Genomic DNA, 19,585 nt, shown 5'->3' on the forward strand with positions numbered 1-19,585 from the left:
GAATGTTTTTTTGTAAATACAATTTTCAGTGTAGTTATCCGTCAATTGAAATCATACGTTAACTGATAAATACCGTCTCTGAAGTGTTATCACGTATTAAAAATACGTACCGGCGATGATGTAATAAAAGTACCGATTTGACCTATTGTTGACCTTTGAAATGAAATAAGCATTTTTTGCTGGCGGCGCGAGATGGCGTGAGGTTTATAATTAGTGAACTTATGGCGAGAGAAATTAGAAATAAAGACAGCAAGATGAAGAAGAAAACAAATTCAGAAAGAACATACTATGCCGATGGTTACCGAAAACGGTCTGCGAGTCTTTGCTTTCGTACATCCGACTTTGATGAGGTATTAACTTTCGATTGACCACCTAGTAGATAGGCTAGGCCTAGGCCATGAATGAGGGAAGCGAGTGATCAGTCGAACATGACCGGAGTTTGGTTGCTTGGCATCCCCGGTCTGTGTTTGTGTGACGTTTGATATGGTTAAACAAAATAAGCCTAGGCCTACTACGCTATAGAGAGTACTGCTGTTAATATGATATGGATGCCAAACAAAAATTCCTGTAACTGTATGTCGTAATAATATTAAATTAAGGATTTTGGATAATAATTAATATAATAGATTGCAAAATAAAATAAATAAATAAACATTTACATTTTTGTTATTTTATTAATTGCCATCACGGCGGGAATTCCCCCAAACATTTTGACACGTACTACAGTCAGCGTAGGAGTTGTACAACTCCCTGCTACAGTGACACACACACACAGGCCTGGGAAAGCAACTGTTACTTGTTAGTGTCTGTAAACTATATCAAACTATTTTTTTTTTAAAGGTGCCAGTATTCCTTGTAAAAAAAAATTAGGACAAGAAACTTCTTTTTTTTACATTTGTTCTTTTTAACATTTTCAACAACAATGGTCTATCATCCTTCCTTATCCAATAATATAGGTTCTACTCGTTTCATCAACCGGCTCGCCTGAAAACTGGGTCGTACCTGGTGGAGGACTTGAACCAGACGAGAGTGCTGGAGATGCAGCAGTCAGAGAACTCAAAGAAGAGGTACAGTATAGTTATAACAAAATTATATGTTTTACATCTTGTTTGCAGCGGGGTTTGCAGCAATTCATTTTTTTTCTCTTCCACTCTCACGCAGCTTATGTTCAAATATTTAAGTTTGTTTTCATGTATACTAGATTTTAGTACCGTACTGACGCGGGTATAAGCCCATACTCGGGTATAAGCCCACCCCCGACTTTTGACTAATTTTCATGAAAAATTAGGCACTCGGGTATAAGCCCACCCATTAATTCGAAGATCTACAGTGTGTGTCGTAATACATTATTTTGTATTTGGCGACGTCCATACACCGAATACACCTACCTTTGATCATAACCAAGCTAGGCTAATATACGCTAGGCCATATGAGGCCTAGCGGTCCTGTTTTGTTTACACTCCATCGTGGTCGATGATCGCTTCACACACGACGCTACAAGTCGCCAAAACGGAAAACCACTATTTGGTATCGGCTGCCATAAACAAGCTTATTAAATTTCTTTGGTACATTTCTATGTAACGAACATTGTATACTTGCTTTTCTGCTTGATAAATTCTTGTTCAATTGATGTTTAAAATAAGATATTCTACGATAAATTACACGAACTATAAGCTTAATTTTCAGACACTCTACACCTCGTGTATTTAGAGGCAACGTCGTACACGTGAGGGCGCTCGCTCGCATGGTGGAATACACAGTGTACATGTGCTGTTTTTGACGATCTGCATTTTTGGATCCTCGGGTATAAGCCCACCCCCCAAACTTGACGTGATTTCATGTTCAAGGGGGGTGGGCTTATACCCGCGTCAGTACGGTAATAGCTAACATTGTCAACAATCAGGGGCCACTCCGGATGTAAACCCCTGGGGATTTAGAGGACTATCCCCGGTACCATACAAAATGATCATATTTTTTGTTCAAAACAAATCAATAAAACTCTTATAATGTATTGTTTTTGTTATAAGGCTGGCGTTATTGGTAGAGTTGGGAAACATATTGGAGACTTTGAGCTTGAAGAAGGAGGAAAGAAGAAAAGGACTTCAGTATTTTGTTTAGTGTTTGAAGAAGAGTTGGATGAGTGGCTGGATAAAACAGAGTCAGGTAAATGATGCAATCATGTTAGATCATGTTGAGGGGGTAATGAATTATTATATTTTTTAGGAAACATTCCTTATCAATTGATGGGTTTTTGTGTTTTTTTTTCTCTTTCGTGGAGTAAACAGTAACACCACGTTTATTCACCTTAATATCATCCATTAATATCATCATTCATGTTGATATAAAGTTTTCGGTACACCGCGTAGTTCTGAAAAGAACTGTTGAGTTTCGAAACGTCGAGAAACTCAACAGTGCTTTTCAGAATTAATATACATGGTGTGCCGCAAACTTTATATCAACATTTGATTTTGCCAATGCAAACCTTCAAACAATCATTCATTTCATCAGTAAAATCATATTATATTATTTTCATTATTATCACATTTTTGTCAGTGGTAGGCCTATTAAATTTTGTAATCACTCTCTATTCCATATTACCTCCTTTTTTCATTAATTCTCATTAATTATACTTTTCTATGCTACACTTCCAGAAGATGTAATGGTTTAAAAAGCAAAACAATTGATGGGGTTTGGTAATGTTGATAGGACCCTTAGACTAAAGCGTGGTTCCCACTAGCGATGCAACACAAGGACGTAACGCAACGCAAGTGAATTAACCAATAACAAGCGATGGCTTATTCGCTTGTGATTGCTAACTGTCTATAACTTGCTTGTCATTGGTTAAAACGCTTGCGTTGCGTTTACGTTCTTGCGTTACGTTCTACTGGGAACCAAGCTTAAGTGTTAAAACGTGTACAGTAAGATGTTCATACTTTGTTGACAGGTCGAAGAAGGATGTGGTTTAATATAAAGGACGCCCTCAACGAACTAAAGAAATACAAACATTCTCAAAGTATATACCTTGAAGAATCGTTAAAAACCAGGTGACTATCAACAAGTGACTCAAATAGTAATGGACATGACATACATTAATGAGTCTCATTGGACAAGAGCCTACTCAGTTACATGAAGTATGGAAAGTGCACAGTTTAAACAGGTATACTGGGACTCTATCGGACAATACCATTTATAGGAGAGGGGGATATATAATAGCCTAAGTATTGTGCCACTATAATTCATGCTTTGCATTCAATTTAGAAGAAAGATATACTTTAATATAAAAGTAAAAGTGTATAGATTTATAAACGATAGACTTGTACTAGTACATTTTAATATTCAATTTCCTAACTGTCATTTGTAGACTTCCTAAATACAATAAGTACACATATGTCTGCCATTTTTACATTTATAGATTGTAAAATCTTTTCAGAATTTATTTATATCAGACATAGTATTAAATCTATGGAACAAATGTTACAAGAAGATAATGAATTATATAAGAAAAAACACAATTTACAATATTTATATTATGCAAAGTAATAAATTCAGGGAAAAATTTCATTTAAAAATTTTGTTTAGCAATATTGCTAATCAAACTGATTTTTGAGTCAAGGAACATAGTTTTGTATTGTATTTTTTGCTATACAATTTTAGAAATGTGTAGCAATAAGGTTGTTTTGTATAGCTTTTTGCTATGCTACACTGGCGAAATTATTCCCTGAAATTTAAGAACTGTTTCTACTCCCAAACTCAAAATATTGAATTATACTATAGTATACACAAATGTGTATGTGTTGTTCAATTGACTATATAGTATTACATTTTATACTCTGATCTAACATGGAGGGGTCATTGACTTCATGTTTAAATATCTCAATCTCTAATCTATACAGTAATAATATATATAGCAATAATAGGTGGGGGAGGGAGGGGGATGGTGAATTTGTCACCCATAATACTTTCCTTCACCTGCTGTTAACTCCACTATACAGTATTTCCATATGCCCACCATTTTAGTATCTGTATTATTATTAGTATACCTTTGTTTGGCTTCAAATATTTGCCACACACCTTAAATAATTCGTAGCAAAATCCACCCTCCCTGGTTGAAATACTTATTGCTTACAATTTTATCTGAACACTTAAATCATGGTCAATCTTCATAGCTTCAAATTGTCATTTTATTTGTATTTAATAATAAAATTATTAATTCATGTGTATTCTGTATCACAGAATTTCCATTTAGTTATTTTGTCTTTTCTGCAACTAAATAGTAATGCAGTATAAGAATTAGACTGTGGGCTCAAACACGGGACCCTCAGTATGCAGTATAAAAATAAAGTAGGTGTGTGGTTGGCAAGTAAGCATGAAAAAGATAATGTACTAAAATTGTGTCAAAATGTACAGTCTGAGGCATGAGCTTGGTTCCTACTATATAGCAAGCAATTTGCAAGGATGCACTGTACTTTTACACGAATAACGATTTGACCAATAGCAAGAGATGGATCACAAAATGTTTCAGACTTCAATTACCTGCGTCCTTGCACTGCATTCTTGTGGGAACAAAGCTTAACATATTAGATATTATAAAGAGAAGACAAGATAATTACATTCAGCATTTTAAATTAAACCTTTTTGAACTATTTCTAAAATATGAATTTATAATTTTTATCTATAATCAAATTTTCTAAATCTAAACTAGATATAATTAAGTTAATTATATGACATTTATTATTGCTCTTTAAGAAGAATGTCACAATCGTTTATTATTTATTAAAATAATGAGATTTCTACATTAATAATAAATAAATTGATGTGACACTATTCTGTTTGTTTTAATTCTTGCCTTTACTGTATAATTAATTTTTCTGTGGTGTCATTTTGGATTACTCCATGATGTACCCTTATGATTGAGGGCGCTGTCTGACAATTTGTTAACTTGGTGTCATCAAAATGCGTGCTGGTGTTACTGTTGTAATTTCACGTACACAGACAGGGATCAGACAGTACATGTGCTTATCGAATTTTGTTTGTCAAAACAATTAGAAATTCCAAACTGGTATAACCACCAATTCGGTTATATCATAGATTAATATGCTTGATGGTGAGGAAAATTGGGAAGAAGATCCGGTTGTGACCCAAACGTATCATAATTCAAATGCTAGGCCTCGTTCTAGCCCAAACGATGCATGGGAGGGAAAGTTTTCAGGCGAGAAAAATGCGGAAGACAGGTGGTCAAGTGATTCCAAGATGAGGGGCTTCGGGCGTGGTAGGTCTAATGAAGGTAATTGGAGAAGGGATAATGACAGTTCATCTTCTGGATTTGGCCGAGGTTATAGACAGAATTCAGATGGGAGAAATAGGAATGGAAATGATCAAGGAGGCTGGCAAGGAGGAGGTCAACAACAGCGTCAAGATAGACGAGGAGGAAGAAGTGAAAATGAAAAGGTCATTGAGGTGGACAGCAGTATGATTGGAAAGATTATTGGTATTTTAACAGATTTGTTCATGTGTTTGTAGATTTCAAATAAATATGTACTGCTAGCTGTGGTGTATGGCCACATATATTATAATATGCATAAAATAAATAGATTTTATAAATGTTTTTTTATATCAATTATTTATGCCCATTATTTATTATAATTTGACAGTACAGTAGACCTATTAATAATATGCCAATAATTACTGTTCATAGTTTTGAATGTAACTCAGTTCACTATAATGAATTAAAAATGTATTTTATATTTTATTTAGGAAAACAAGGTTCTAAAATTCGACAGTTGCAAGAAGAGAGTGGCGCCAGAATTCATGTTAGTAAAATATGTTTAAAATACTGTATCTTTTTGTGCTAGCAGAGATTAGTCATGAACGTTATTAATAGCCAAGCGTAAAAACAAAAAATAAAATAAAAATAGCATCAGGGGATTTCCAGAAACTTAAAATACTTTTTTTCGTATCCGGACAACTACCACCCGGACAGTGACCCCCATAGGACAACTACCACCTGGACAATGACCCCCATAGGACAACTACCACCCGGACAATGACCCCCATAGGACAACTACCACCTGGATAATTACCCTTTAGGACAAATACCCCCTAGGACAACTACCCTCTAGGACAAATTGAATTTCACATTACAGGTGGTTATTTTAAATATTTTACAGGTGTCAAGAGACAGCAATAATTATTCAACACCTGTACACGTCAGTGGAAGTCATGAAGCGGTGGAGAAGGCTTCAAAACTCATCGATGAAATCGCCAATCCTAAATCAATATTTGATGCGGGTGAGATGTTATTTGTTTGTTGATGCGGGTGAGATGTTATTTGTTTGTTGATGCGGGTGAGATGTTATTTGTTTGTTGATGCGGGTGAGATGTTGTTTGTTTGTTGATGCGGGTGAGATGTTATTTGTTTGTTGATGCGGGTGAGATGTTGTTTGTTTGTTGATGCGGGTGAGATGTTGTTTGTTTGTTGATGCGGGTGAGATGTTATTTGTCTGTTGATGCGGGTGAGATGTTGTTTGTTTGTTGATGCGGGTGAGATGTTATTTGTCTGTTGATGCGGGTGAGATGTTGTTTGTTTGTTGATGCGGGTGAGATGTTATTTGTTTGTTGATGCGGGTGAGATGATGTTATTTGTTTGTTGATGCGGGTGAGATGATGTTATTTGTTTGTTGATGCGGGTGAGATGATGTTATTTGTTTGTTGATGCGGGTGAGATGATGTTATTTGTTTGTTGATGCGGGTGAGATGATGTTATTTGTTGGTTGATGCGGGTGAGATGATGTTATTTGTTTGTTGATGCGGGTGAGATGATGTTATTTGTTTGTTGATGCGGGTGAGATGATGTTATTTGTTTGTTGATGCGGGTGAGATGTTATTTGTTTGTTGATGCGGGTGAGATGTTATTTGTTGGTTGATGCGGGTGAGATGTTATTTGTTTGTTGATGCGGGTGAGATGATGTTATTTGTTGGTTGATGTGGGTGAGATGTTATTTGTTGGTTGATGCGGGTGAGATGTTATTTGTTGGTTGATGCGGGTGAGATGTTATTTGTTGGTTGATGCGGGTGAGATGTTATTTGTTTGTTGATGCGGGTGAGATGATGTTATTTGTTGGTTGATGCGGGTGAGATGTTATTTGTTGGTTGATGCGGGTGAGATGTTATTTGTCTGTTGATGCGGGTGAGATGTTATTTGTTGGTTGATGCGGGTGAGATGTTATTTGTTTGTTGATGCGGGTGAGATGATGTTATTTGTTTGTTGATGCGGGTGAGATGATGTTGTTTGTTTGTTGATGCGGGTGAGATGATGTTATTTGTTGGTTGATGCGGGTGAGATGATGTTATTTGTTTGTTGATGCGGGTGAGATGTTATTTGTTGGTTGATGCGGGTGAGATGATGTTATTTGTTTGTTGATGCGGGTGAGATGTTATTTGTTGGTTGATGCGGGTGAGATGTTATTTGTTTGTTGATGCGGGTGAGATGTTATTTGTTTGTTGATGCGGGTGAGATGTTATTTGTTTGTTGATGCGGGTGAGATGTTATTTGTTTGTTGATGCGGGTGAGATGTTATTTGTTTGTTGATGCGGGTGAGATGTTATTTGTTTGTTGATGCGGGTGAGATGATGTTATTTGTTTGTTGATGCAGGTGAGATGTTATTTGTTTGTTGATGCGGGTGAGATGATGTTATTTGTTTGTTGATGCGGGTGAGATGTTATTTGTTTGTTGATGCGGGTGAGATGTTATTTGTTTGTTGATGCGGGTGAGATGTTATTTGTTTGTTGATGCGGGTGAGATGTTATTTGTTTGTTGATGCGGGTGAGATGATGTTATTTGTTGGTTGATGCGGGTGAGATGATGTTATTTGTTGGTTGATGCGGGTGAGATGTTATTTGTTGGTTGATGCGGGTGAGATGATGTTATTTGTTTGTTGATGCGGGTGAGATGATGTTATTTGTTTGTTGATGCGGGTGAGATGATGTTGTTTGTTTGTTGATGCGGGTGAGATGTTATTTGTTGGTTGATGCGGGTGAGATGATGTTGTTTGTTGGTTGATGCGGGTGAGATGATGTTGTTTGTTTGTTGATGCGGGTGAGATGATGTTATTTGTTGGTTGATGCGGGTGAGATGATGTTATTTGTTGGTTGATGCGGGTGAGATGATGTTATTTGTTGGTTGATGCGGGTGAGATGATGTTATTTGTTTGTTGATGCGGGTGAGATGATGTTATTTGTTTGTTGATGCGGGTGAGATGTTATTTGTTGGTTGATGCGGGTGAGATGTTATTTGTTTGTTGATGCGGGTGAGATGTTATTTGTTGGTTGATGCGGGTGAGATGTTATTTGTTGGTTGATGCGGGTGAGATGTTATTTGTTGGTTGATGCGGGTGAGATGATGTTATTTGTTGGTTGATGCGGGTGAGATGATGTTATTTGTTGGTTGATGCGGGTGAGATGTTATTTGTTGGTTGATGCGGGTGAGAGGTTATTTGTTGGTTGATGCGGGTGAGATGTTATTTGTTGGTTGATGCGGGTGAGATGTTATTTGTTTGTTAATGCGGGTGAGATGTTATTTGTTGGTTGATGCGGGTGAGATGTTATTTGTTTGTTAATGCGGGTGAGATGTTATTTGTTTGTTGATGCGGGTGAGATGTTATTTGTCTGTTGATGCGGGTGAGATGTTATTTGTTTGTTGATGCGGGTGAGATGTTATTTGTTTGTTGATGCGGGTGAGATGTTATTTGTTTGTTGATGCGGGTGAGATGTTATTTGTTTGTTGATGCGGGTGAGATGTTATTTGTTGGTTGATGCGGGTGAGATGTTATTTGTTGGTTGATGCGGGTGAGATGTTATTTGTTTGTTAATGCGGGTGAGATGTTATTTGTTTGTTGATGCGGGTGAGATGATGTTATTTGTTTGTTGATGCGGGTGAGATGATGTTATTTGTTGGTTGATGCGGGTGAGATGTTATTTGTTGGTTGATGCGGGTGAGATGATGTTATTTGTTTGTTGATGCGGGTGAGATGTTATTTGTTTGTTGATGCGGGTGAGATGTTATTTGTTTTTAATCAGAATGGCAGTGTTGTATCAATCTATAGCTCTGTCTACACTATCAAACTTTATGTGACAGAAAAATGTGATGTGTCCAATATGGACATGTTGATGTCATATCACTACCAAATTTAAGCATATCACTACCATATTTGGCTCTCATTTTTTTTTCAACATAAAGTTTGATATTAATGCAGACAGCTTTACAACAGGACACTGAGCCCACCTTGCCAAGATAGGAACGACTTCTAACAGTCCTTAGATCTAACAGTCCTTAGATCTAACAGTCCTTAGATTCTAACAGTCCTTAACTTCTAACAGTCCTTAGATCTAACAGTCCTTAGATTCTAACAGTCCTTAGATCTTATGTCTGGCTGCGACAAATACCACACTGTACTAATGTACAACTTCTAACAGTCCTTAGATCTTATGTCTGGCTGCTACAAATACCACACTGTACTAATGTACAACTTCTAACAGTCCTTAGATCTTATGTCTGGCTGCTGCATATACCACACTGTACTAATGTACATCTTCTAACAGTCCTTAGATCTTATGTCTGGCTGCTACAAATACCACACTGTACTAATGTACAACTTCTAACAGTCCTTAGATCTTATGTCTGGCTGCTACAAATACCACACTGTACTAATGTACAACTTCTAACAGTCCTTAGATCTTATGTCTGGCTGCTACAAATACCACACTGTAATAATGTACATCTTCTAACAGTCCTTAGATCTTATGTCTGGCTGCTGCATATACCACACTGTAATAATGTACATCTTCTAACAGTCCTTTGATCTTATGTCTGGTTTCTGCGACAAATACCACACTGTACTAATGTACATCTTCGAACAGTCCTTAGATCTTATGTCTGGCTGCGACAAATACCACACTGTACTAATGTACATCTTCTAACAGTCCTTAGATCTTATGTCTGGCTGCTGCATATACCACACTGTACTAATGTACAACTTCTAACAGTCCTTAGATCTTATGTCTGGCTGCTGCATATACCACACTGTACTAATGTACAACTTCTAACAGTCCTTAGATCTTATGTCTGGCTGCTGCATATACCACACTGTACTAATGTACAACTTCTAACAGTCCTTAGATCTTATGTCTGGCTGCTACAAATACCACACTGTACTAATGTACAACTTCTAACAGTCCTTAGATCTTATGTCTGGCTGCTGCATATACCACACTGTACTAATGTACATCTTCTAACAGTCCTTTGATCTTATGTCTGGCTGCTGCATATACCACACTGTACTAATGTACATCTTCTAACAGTCCTTAGATCTTATGTCTGGCTGCTGCATATACCACACTGTACTAATGTACAACTTCTAACAGTCCTTAGATCTTATGTCTGGCTGCTGCATATACCACACTGTACTAATGTACATCTTCTCCGCACACTCGGTGTCTGTTAAGGGACGAGGACAACTGATCATGTCGCAGCCACAGATAAACTCTTTGATCTCCGGAGCTCAGCATCCTGTTGTTAGATTGCCTTTGTTATATAGTGTGACTGTTCCAAAACAGTTTTAAGTGACATGCCAAATTTTTGTAAGAATATACTAAGATCATATTCTGATAACTTTCTGTTGAAATTTGTTTACAGACTACCAGGAGACATATGTACCAGAAAAGAGGTAGGACTTTTAGTAAATAGATTTAGTCACAATATACTTTTGTTTCTGTTGAATTAAATGTTTATAAATAAATGGTAGTAGAATAAACCCTGTTAATTAAAATACAATAACAGTTAGAACATTGGTTGAATTAAGGGCACACTTTTGGAACCCAGGTGTCCCTGTAATAGGATTGTCCCTTGATTAAGGATTGGCTGTATTTTCCTTCATTCAGGAATAGGAGTGTCTGAAGGTGGGCTTTACTATAATCATATTGAATTGATTGGTTTAGACTGGCTAATGATCTCATTTCAAAACTCTAAAATGCTGAGATATATATGATCATTATTTAATATGAAATATTTCTTCTGACAGGCCGGTAATTAATTGGCAAGAAGCCATCAAAGAAGCGGACATAGCCTCAAAGGAAAGGTGGAAAGGTATACTTATTCCAATTATCTCAATTAACAGACTTTGGTTAACATGTTTTTCTCATTAGCCCACTGTTTCTTTTTTCTTTTATTTAATTTAACTGTTACTAGTCCGAATCCAGGCATTTCATTGGGTAAATGTTACCACTTAAGTGTGTGTATCGGTATCATATTCTCCCATTGTTTGAATTACACCCGCTATTTAATTCTTCTGGACACCACATTTTGTAAGCTCAAACAAAACTTCTCCTTTGTGAAATATCATCTAAGTGCAAGACTGGTTGAATGAGTCTGACGGTGGAACTTGCCCAACAGAGACAACACTATCAAACTTCATGTGGCAAAAAAATGTGATGTACCCATATATGGACATGATGATGTCATATCACTGCCATATTTAAGCATATCACTACCATATTTAAGCATATCACTACCATATTTGGGCACATCACACTTTTTTTGTCAAACTAGTTTGGTAGTGTAGACAGAGCTTAAAGACTAAATTCTTTATTTAAAGTGAAATTTGTGAATTATCCTGTTTATTGTAGATCATCCGCCAGTCATCAAAGATATTTACAATGAACCTCCGCAAGTAGCAACTATGAGTCAGCATGAAGTTGAAGAGTTCAGGTAAACATTGCGACGTAACTAAAGATATTACTAACATGATTTTCTGTCAGCATAGAATATAAATATTCAATTGAAAATGTGCTTAAAGAATGTATTTATACTCTTGCAGACGTCAAAACAATAAAATACAAGTACAAGACTTGAGTGAAGAGGGCGACAGACATATTCCGAATCCTATCAGGACCTTTGAGGAAGCTTTTGGCGATTATGGTTTGTTTTTGGTTATAGTTTTAGTTTTGTCTTTGATTGATAACAATAAAAATACAATTCATAAATAAATACAAAAAAAAACACACAATATAAAAGGAAACAATTTAAGAAAAACATAAACCATTCTGGGGAATTGTCAAAAAACATAAACCATTCTGGGGAATTGTCAAAAAACATAAACCAGTCTGGGAATTATCAAAAAACAGACTTTACAAATAATGCAGGTTAACAAAATAGATTGCAAACAGCAAGACAAGAAAGAAACATTTATGATTTTGTAACATAAAAATTATTATTTTTTTTTTTTTTTGGAAAAAAATTGTTTACCTGTTTTTGATCATTATAGACTTCATCAGAATCTTATATTATGAACAACTTAATTTAAAATTATTTGTTAAATGTTTAGATGAAATTCTTGATGAACTTAAGAAGCAAAAATTCACCAAACCGTCGCCAATACAATGCCAAGGTTGGCCGATAGCGCTAAAAGGTCATGACCTCATCGGGATTGCTCAAACTGGAAGTGGAAAAACAATAGCGTTTCTTTTGCCTGCGCTATTACACATTGAAGTTCAGCCAGTGTAAGTCACCTTTTTCCAGTCACTTTTTATCAGAGATTTGTGTTGTTTTTGTGTTACTGCCTCCTTTTAGTCGCGTGCAACGCGACTCTAAAGCTCAGTAAGTCACTATGTCGGTCGGTAAACACTAACTTGACCTTGATTATACATATGATGATATGCCAGTTTTCAAAACAAATTTTTGTTATTTTTAAATGGAGAAATAAAGATACTTTGACTATGACTTTAACAGTCAAAATAACAGGTGTTTTTTAAATAAATAAGAATAGATTTAAACATTATAACATGTAACAATAATATTCATTCTATTAGCACTGCTTTTAAATCTTAATTTACGTTTTGCGGTTTTTCGTTTCAGACCTCGTGTTGAACGAACCGGTCCTTCTGTCTTGGTTTTGTCCCCAACACGAGAACTAGCAATACAGATTCATTCTGAAGTCATTAAATACCACTATAAAGGAATTAAGAGGTAAAATATATGAATTCCAAATTCCTTTCCAAAATGTTTTGTTAAACCGTAATAAAAAAAAATGTAACATTAATGCTATATCATATAAAATTAAGTTTTGAAAATGTTTATTACATCGTTCGTCATTCAAAAGTAAGTTTCACTAAACAATGGATAAAACTCTAAAAATAGTCTTGAGCTACTCGTAAAATGTTATCAGACATGCTTTATTTATTTTGTATTGCATTGTGCAGTGTTTGTATATATGGAGGAGGAAATAGACGTGAGCAGATTGGTATTGTCAAAAAAGGTGTGGAAATTGTTATAGGTAAGTTGTTGTTATTGCATGATGCTGATTCTTTTTAAATTTTTGATTTTTAGAATTTTCCAGGGACATATTTGCTTTAAACGTCAATGTAAAGCCATGGTGGTAATATAATGAGTCTCCTTTTTTTTTAAAATTAATAATAATAATAAATACAGTTTAGTTATCATACTTTTAAAAATAAATTAATTCTTTGCTTTCAGCAACTCCTGGTCGACTGAATGACTTAATTTCCAATGGGATAATTGATGTCTCATCCGTTACTTTCTTAGTAAGTTTTTTTTATTACATTAATATATAATTACATATTTTTATAAACACATATTTTTTTTATTGAGATATAGTTTTAGATATTGATTATTCTTTAATTTATTTAAATCTCTACAATCAATATTTAGATTTAGATAATGATTCTTAATTATATTGAAATCAATAATTGTATTTCAACAGGTTTTAGATGAAGCTGATAGAATGCTAGATCTAGGATTTGAACCCCAGATTATGAAGATCTTACTTGATGTCCGTCCAGACCGGCAGACAATGATGACCAGGTAATTTGATATACAAAGATAATTATAAACCGTGACTCAAAAACTTGTGTAAATATGTAGGCAAATAAAGCTGTATCTATTAATGTGTGAGAATTATTTCATTTAGTGCAACCTGGCCAGATGGTGTAAGGAGACTGGCTAATAACTACATGAAAGATCCTATGCAGGTGTATGTTGGGTCTCTAGATCTAGCTGTAAGTAAACACTACCTACATTCATCATTATTATTGTATTGGTTTTAATATGTTTCTTTTAGGGCAGGCAAAATAATATATTAATAATAAATATTCAATCAGTATTGTAAATATACTGTACAGTTTAACAATATTGTGTTTATAGTAACAATGATAAGTTCTTGCTTTTGAACTCTAGAGGGGGTAGCATAATATTAATAGTCAAAATGATAATAGGTCATCTACTTGTTACATTTAGGCTTGTCATAGTGTAACGCAACTTATTGAAGTCCTTGATGAAGAAGACAAGAGAAGTAGAGTAAGTCAGTTATCTTATCTATATTTATTATACTACCATATTTGGGCATATCACTACCATATTTGGGCACATCACACCTTTTTTGTCAAACTAGTTTAATCGTGTAGACAGAGCTTTAGAAAAAAAAAAAGATTCAAGGTGATTGTTTATTCCCTCTCAGCTTTTAGATTTCTTTGAAGCAATGACAGAAGTGGAGAAGGTCCTTGTATTTGTTGGACGTAAAGTAACGTAAGTGGCAGAAAATTAATTACTTTGAATGAATCAGATTTCGGTGACCAACTTGTTAAAGATCTGCTCCTTTTGGTCTACAGTGATATTCATTGATACTTATAACATTGTTTGTTTACTATGAGAAATGAAACAAAAATATGCAATTGCTCTATCATTAAATTTTAAACTACAATTGATCTATTATTTGTTATTTTGATACACAGAGCTGATCACCTATCAAGTGACCTCAGTTTACAGGGTATTCAAGTGCAATGTATACATGGTGGACGAGAGCAAGAGGACAGAGAACAAGCCTTGGAAGACTTTAAAACTGGTACATAGCTCTATTATTCTATTATTTTGTTTCGGTTTCGTTGTCACCCCTCCCAAAATTGAAATAAAGTTACAAAGCATGACTCAAATAGAGCTGCGTGGCAGTAAAACATCATTCTGATGGGGCTCTTTACTTTTTAGTGCACTGAAAGTAGAATTCATTTAGATTTCAAAATTCATATTTCATTCCTTTGTGGGAGCATGTTGGTTCTTTCTACTTTGTCTTATTTCTCATTTATATTCAATCTTGTTTTTTATTTATAACTTTCAAACTTTCATTACATAAACAGATATAAACCGTCAACGAAAAAAAAGTTTGTCACTTAACATTGACAAATCTTATTTTTGTACAGGTTATGTGAAGATCCTGATAGCAACCGACGTTGCATCACGAGGCATTGATATCAAAGATATCACGTATGTCTTGAACTATGACTGCCCAAGTCACATTGAAGAATATGTCCATAGGGTTGGAAGGACCGGTAGAGCTGGGTATGTTTATACTAAATATCTAATGAGTATTAATTCACTGCACCTAGTACGCCCTCTAGCCTTCGGCCTAATATTATCTTTATGGTATTGACTCAATACCACTTACACATCGGTCAAAATCAGGTCACAAAAAGAGACAAACTCTGCTGCTGATGTGTTGTTAGTGACACACCACTAGACTACATACATGCTATCGATTCAAAGTCCTTCTGCACATGCTCAGAAACATGCCCATAATGACCGTTTGTCATGAAACAAAATCTGAACACTGCCAAGTCAATTAAATTATTAAAAGCAAACTATTATGTTCAATATATTTTTGACACAGATTTTACAAATGTATGATTAAACATTCCAAACATGAATGTGGTGTTACAATACATGGTGATTTCTATTTAGGCGAACTGGTACAGCTTTAACTTTTATGACAAGAAGAGATTGGAGATGGGCTGGTGACATCATCAACATTATGCAAGAGGCTAACCAGGTAATCTGATATTTCCTTGCTTTTTATAATGAGAGAACTGAGTTACACAAGTCTCTACTTAGTTTATTTACATTGTTTCAACCACATTTTGCAGGAAATTCCTGATGAGTTGATTGAAATGGCTGAAAGATGGAAGAGACATAAAGAAAAGTTAGATGCAGAAAATGCCGCTGCTGATGGATTCCGAAGAGGAGGCCGAGGAAGTGGCGGACGTGGAGGAGGAGGGCGGGGTAGAGGAGGGGGAAGGGGCTCATTTGGAGGCCATTATCAGAAAGGATGGTAAAGTATATTTTACATGTTTAATCACAAACTGTGAATTTTTGGTGCTTTTCAATAATTAGTTTATTTACAAACACAAAATTGTGTTGTAGCGCCCTCAATGTGGCTGATGTAAAGAATATCACATGAGACTATTATGGTGCTCTGGACCAGGCCTGTGTTACTTGTTGGCCTTGGATATTGTATGTTATGTTATGATGTTTGGTTTTGCATAATTGTAGTACATGTGCAGTTACTCAACATTTTTTGTATAAATGTATTTTTAGCAGTAGTTTTCAAATACCTTGATTAGGTGGGCTTATATTTCATATAAGGGCGTGTGGCGCAGTGTGTTGGACTAGCGATCGTCAGACCTAGGTTCGAATCCAACTCTCGCCGCATTGCTTGTATCCGTAGGCAAGATACTTTGCTTACGTTGCCTCTCTCCACCCAGGTGTATAAATGGGTACCCAGTTAGATCTAGACACAACTTTGCGCTGGTTACCGGCTGCATTATGGGAGTATGTTTCCATACGTGTTTGATCCCAAAAAAATACTGGGGTAATAATGCTTGTAAAGCGCCTTTGAGCATGATTACTCATGAAAAGGGCGCTATATAAATGTGGTATTATTATTATTATTATATAATTCTAAGCTTGTTCTAAAATCTATTATGTGTTTCAAGAATGCCCTCTGTTGAGTGCATTTGTTTCAAACCTACCAGTTACACTCACAGCTAGGCCGGTCACAGCTAGGCCGGTCACAGCTAGGCCGGTCACAGCTAGGCCGGTCACAGCTAGGCCGGTCACAGCTAGGCCGGTCACAGCTAGGCCGGTCACAGCTAGGCCGGTCACAGCTAGGCTGGTCACACCAGTCAAAGTACAAAACATTATTAACTTGATTTACTAGATAATCTCAGAGAAGATTACTGTAAATCTGTAGAAATGAAAAAGCTGTTGAGCTATCATTCATTCTACGTCATTGTTTATAAGAACATTATTAGGACATGGAACCAATGGCTTTAATTATGGCCCAAATTTTACTACAGTATTATAATATCTTATTATAGAATAGCACAATAGAATATCTAAGGACCAATGTGTGTTGTTTGTTTAATGCGGCAGTACATTACTTATTCTTCTATTTTTTTAATAGAACAATTATTTGATTTGCAGCTTATTGGCATCTGCAGGTTTTATGCAAATTACTGTACATTTCAAATATCTTGTAAACTTTATTATCATTTGGCGCCCTCTACATTTTCTTATTTGTTTATTTATAAGTGGGAACAAGTATGTTATTTTTGTAATACAATTTGTATTGTGTGAATAATGATATATACCTAAAAAAAGTTCCAAAAAAGTATATTACTATATATCTGACATTTTGATATACCTGTTTTTTTATTGTCATTTTCGTGTAGGAAGCATGTTTATTGGTACAGTCTCGTTCCTTTTTGCAATTTGCTAAAAATACAGGAATCAGTAATTAATTCAACCTAGTAGACTGGTATAATTGAGTTCATTTTTGCAATTTAGTTTTTTTTAAATTATATAATATGGGGGTGGGGGGGTGGGGTGGTGACATAATAATTAAAAGACAAAAGGGAATTACTTAGGCTGTTTAGCAATTGTCATATTTCCTGTACACCCGGATACACTGTACTCTTCAGTTGTAATCATAGTAGACCACTGTTTCTATTTTCGTACAAATTACATTTTTAGAAAGTGATTTAATACGAACACATTTTTTATAGTTGACACATTAAAATAAATAAATAAAATTTAAAAAGGTTAATAGATAATACTGTAATTCCAAAGACCTTTTAGTAGGAACTACTACAAAACTCAACATTGGCCGAAATTTTATAAGACACAGGATATTTCTTCTTGTTTGTTCCACAGGAAATATGTGCCATTAGTAGGGATTTCTCCCAAAGGGCAGGTTGTACTCTGTATGATAAATCAGATAATAATAATAAGACAAATTTGGGCCTACAAATCCTTAAACAGCTAGTGAGTAAATTCTTATTTTTTTATAATTTTTTTGTCACCGAATCCATTGGAAAAAGTATATAATGTCACATTTGATAAGTTTATTAAAATAATGTTTGTTTTATATGTTGTTTTACTTTCTGATTTTTATAACTTTGTTATTGTACACCATAAATCATTTGACCTTTGAACCTTATCAAACCTTTAAGATCGTTATCTGTATAGTAACATTACTACCTGTTTTATACAATTAAACAAACTATTAATAGTTATTGATCGAATGTTTTATCTCATTGTGAATTGATTCGAAGCTGGACAACGAACGAACGTGGCTGGAGGCTATAACCTTCACCGTAACTCAACCCATAGATGGCGTTTTCACAATCTGCAAAAGCTGTGTAAACAACTTATTACTAAATGTTTTACCTCTTTACATGCATTCTACGATGTAGGTTATTTTATACTTGTTACCACAAACGGGAAACACTTTTTTTTGTCATATTATCGTGAGAGTGTAAAAATGGCGTTTTTCAACTTTTTTTTTTTTAACAATAACATTCAAACAAGCAAATCGTCATAAATTGCGCTATTAGTCCTATATTTTTTAGTAACTGTGATATCCCAAAAATGGATTGTTTTTTCAAAGAATGTTTTCTTGTCTAGTGGACCTAATGAAGATGAATAAAAATATTGAATAAAATATTATGTTAAGTAAGAGTTGTTTTCAATCAACCAGTATAAAAGTCCTAGAATGGCCCGCTGGTAGGCATAGTTTGGTTGTCTGCAAAAACTCTGTTTTTATTATCGTATATTTTCTCATCTTTACTTTTTTTATTTTAGTTATTTAACAATAGTGTAAAACAGAATAAAAACCCTAGTAGCTGTTTCGTAAAAACCCTAGTAGCTGTTTCGTAAATGTATGTATTGCGGTGGTACGCCATGTATTTCAATTTTTTCGATGTTTTGATCAATTTGCTTCGATCATCTTCAGAGGAGTGAATGACTTTTATGAAACATAACGAATATGATTAAGTTGCTGACATTAATTAAGTGATATATTGGTAGACGAACTTAAGTTGTTGTGTTGATGACCAATTGCAGTTGAGTGTCACTGTACCTAAGCAAGTACACAATTAGCATGTGCTAAGATTATATACGGTGTTAATTTGAATTCCAAACAAAGGTTTTAAAAGGGTCCAACCCGGTACCCTCGTTCGATCCAAAACCATATTGATAATGACATGGCTATGTGTCTGGTATTTTATGTACTTCTCATATACCGACAAACGGCTGTTGTAAGACCTTAGGGGATTCTAGGCCGGTTTGCATCGCCCTTAATGTTAATGCAGGTAACACCTATCGCCTGGATATCGCCTGGCTCTCGCGACCCTAACTGGTGTTGTAGTCATTCTTGTAGATGATGAGGCTTAGCTTGGGAATGTTTT

At 35.2% G+C, this 19,585-nt stretch overlaps 2 protein-coding genes across 2 annotated transcripts; both read left to right on the top strand.

The window, feature by feature from the left end:
• The first annotated feature begins 169 nt into the window (after positions 1-169).
• Positions 170-4,761, top strand: LOC140062300 (diphosphoinositol polyphosphate phosphohydrolase 1-like). The gene is made up of 4 exons (XM_072108456.1): positions 170-350; positions 957-1,067; positions 2,028-2,163; positions 2,945-4,761. The coding sequence occupies exons 1-4, from the start codon at positions 222-224 to the stop codon at positions 3,046-3,048; spliced, it is 480 nt and encodes a 159-aa protein (XP_071964557.1). The 5' UTR covers positions 170-221; the 3' UTR covers positions 3,049-4,761.
• A 228-nt stretch (positions 4,762-4,989) lies between these two features.
• Positions 4,990-17,705, top strand: LOC140062690 (probable ATP-dependent RNA helicase DDX43). Its single transcript, XM_072108994.1, has 19 exons — positions 4,990-5,488; positions 5,755-5,810; positions 6,168-6,288; positions 10,692-10,722; positions 11,077-11,141; positions 11,681-11,762; positions 11,872-11,972; positions 12,379-12,553; positions 12,909-13,019; positions 13,253-13,326; positions 13,527-13,594; positions 13,774-13,874; positions 13,981-14,068; positions 14,307-14,366; positions 14,527-14,594; positions 14,801-14,910; positions 15,263-15,401; positions 15,801-15,888; positions 15,983-17,705. Exons 1-19 carry the CDS (start codon positions 5,095-5,097, stop codon positions 16,169-16,171), a joined length of 2,121 nt encoding a protein of 706 aa, XP_071965095.1. The 5' UTR covers positions 4,990-5,094; the 3' UTR covers positions 16,172-17,705.
• Positions 17,706-19,585: the final 1,880 nt, after the last annotated feature.

This window comes from Antedon mediterranea, chromosome 11 (genome assembly GCF_964355755.1).
Source record: "Antedon mediterranea chromosome 11, ecAntMedi1.1, whole genome shotgun sequence".
Classification (NCBI taxonomy): Eukaryota; Metazoa; Echinodermata; class Crinoidea; order Comatulida; family Antedonidae; genus Antedon; species Antedon mediterranea.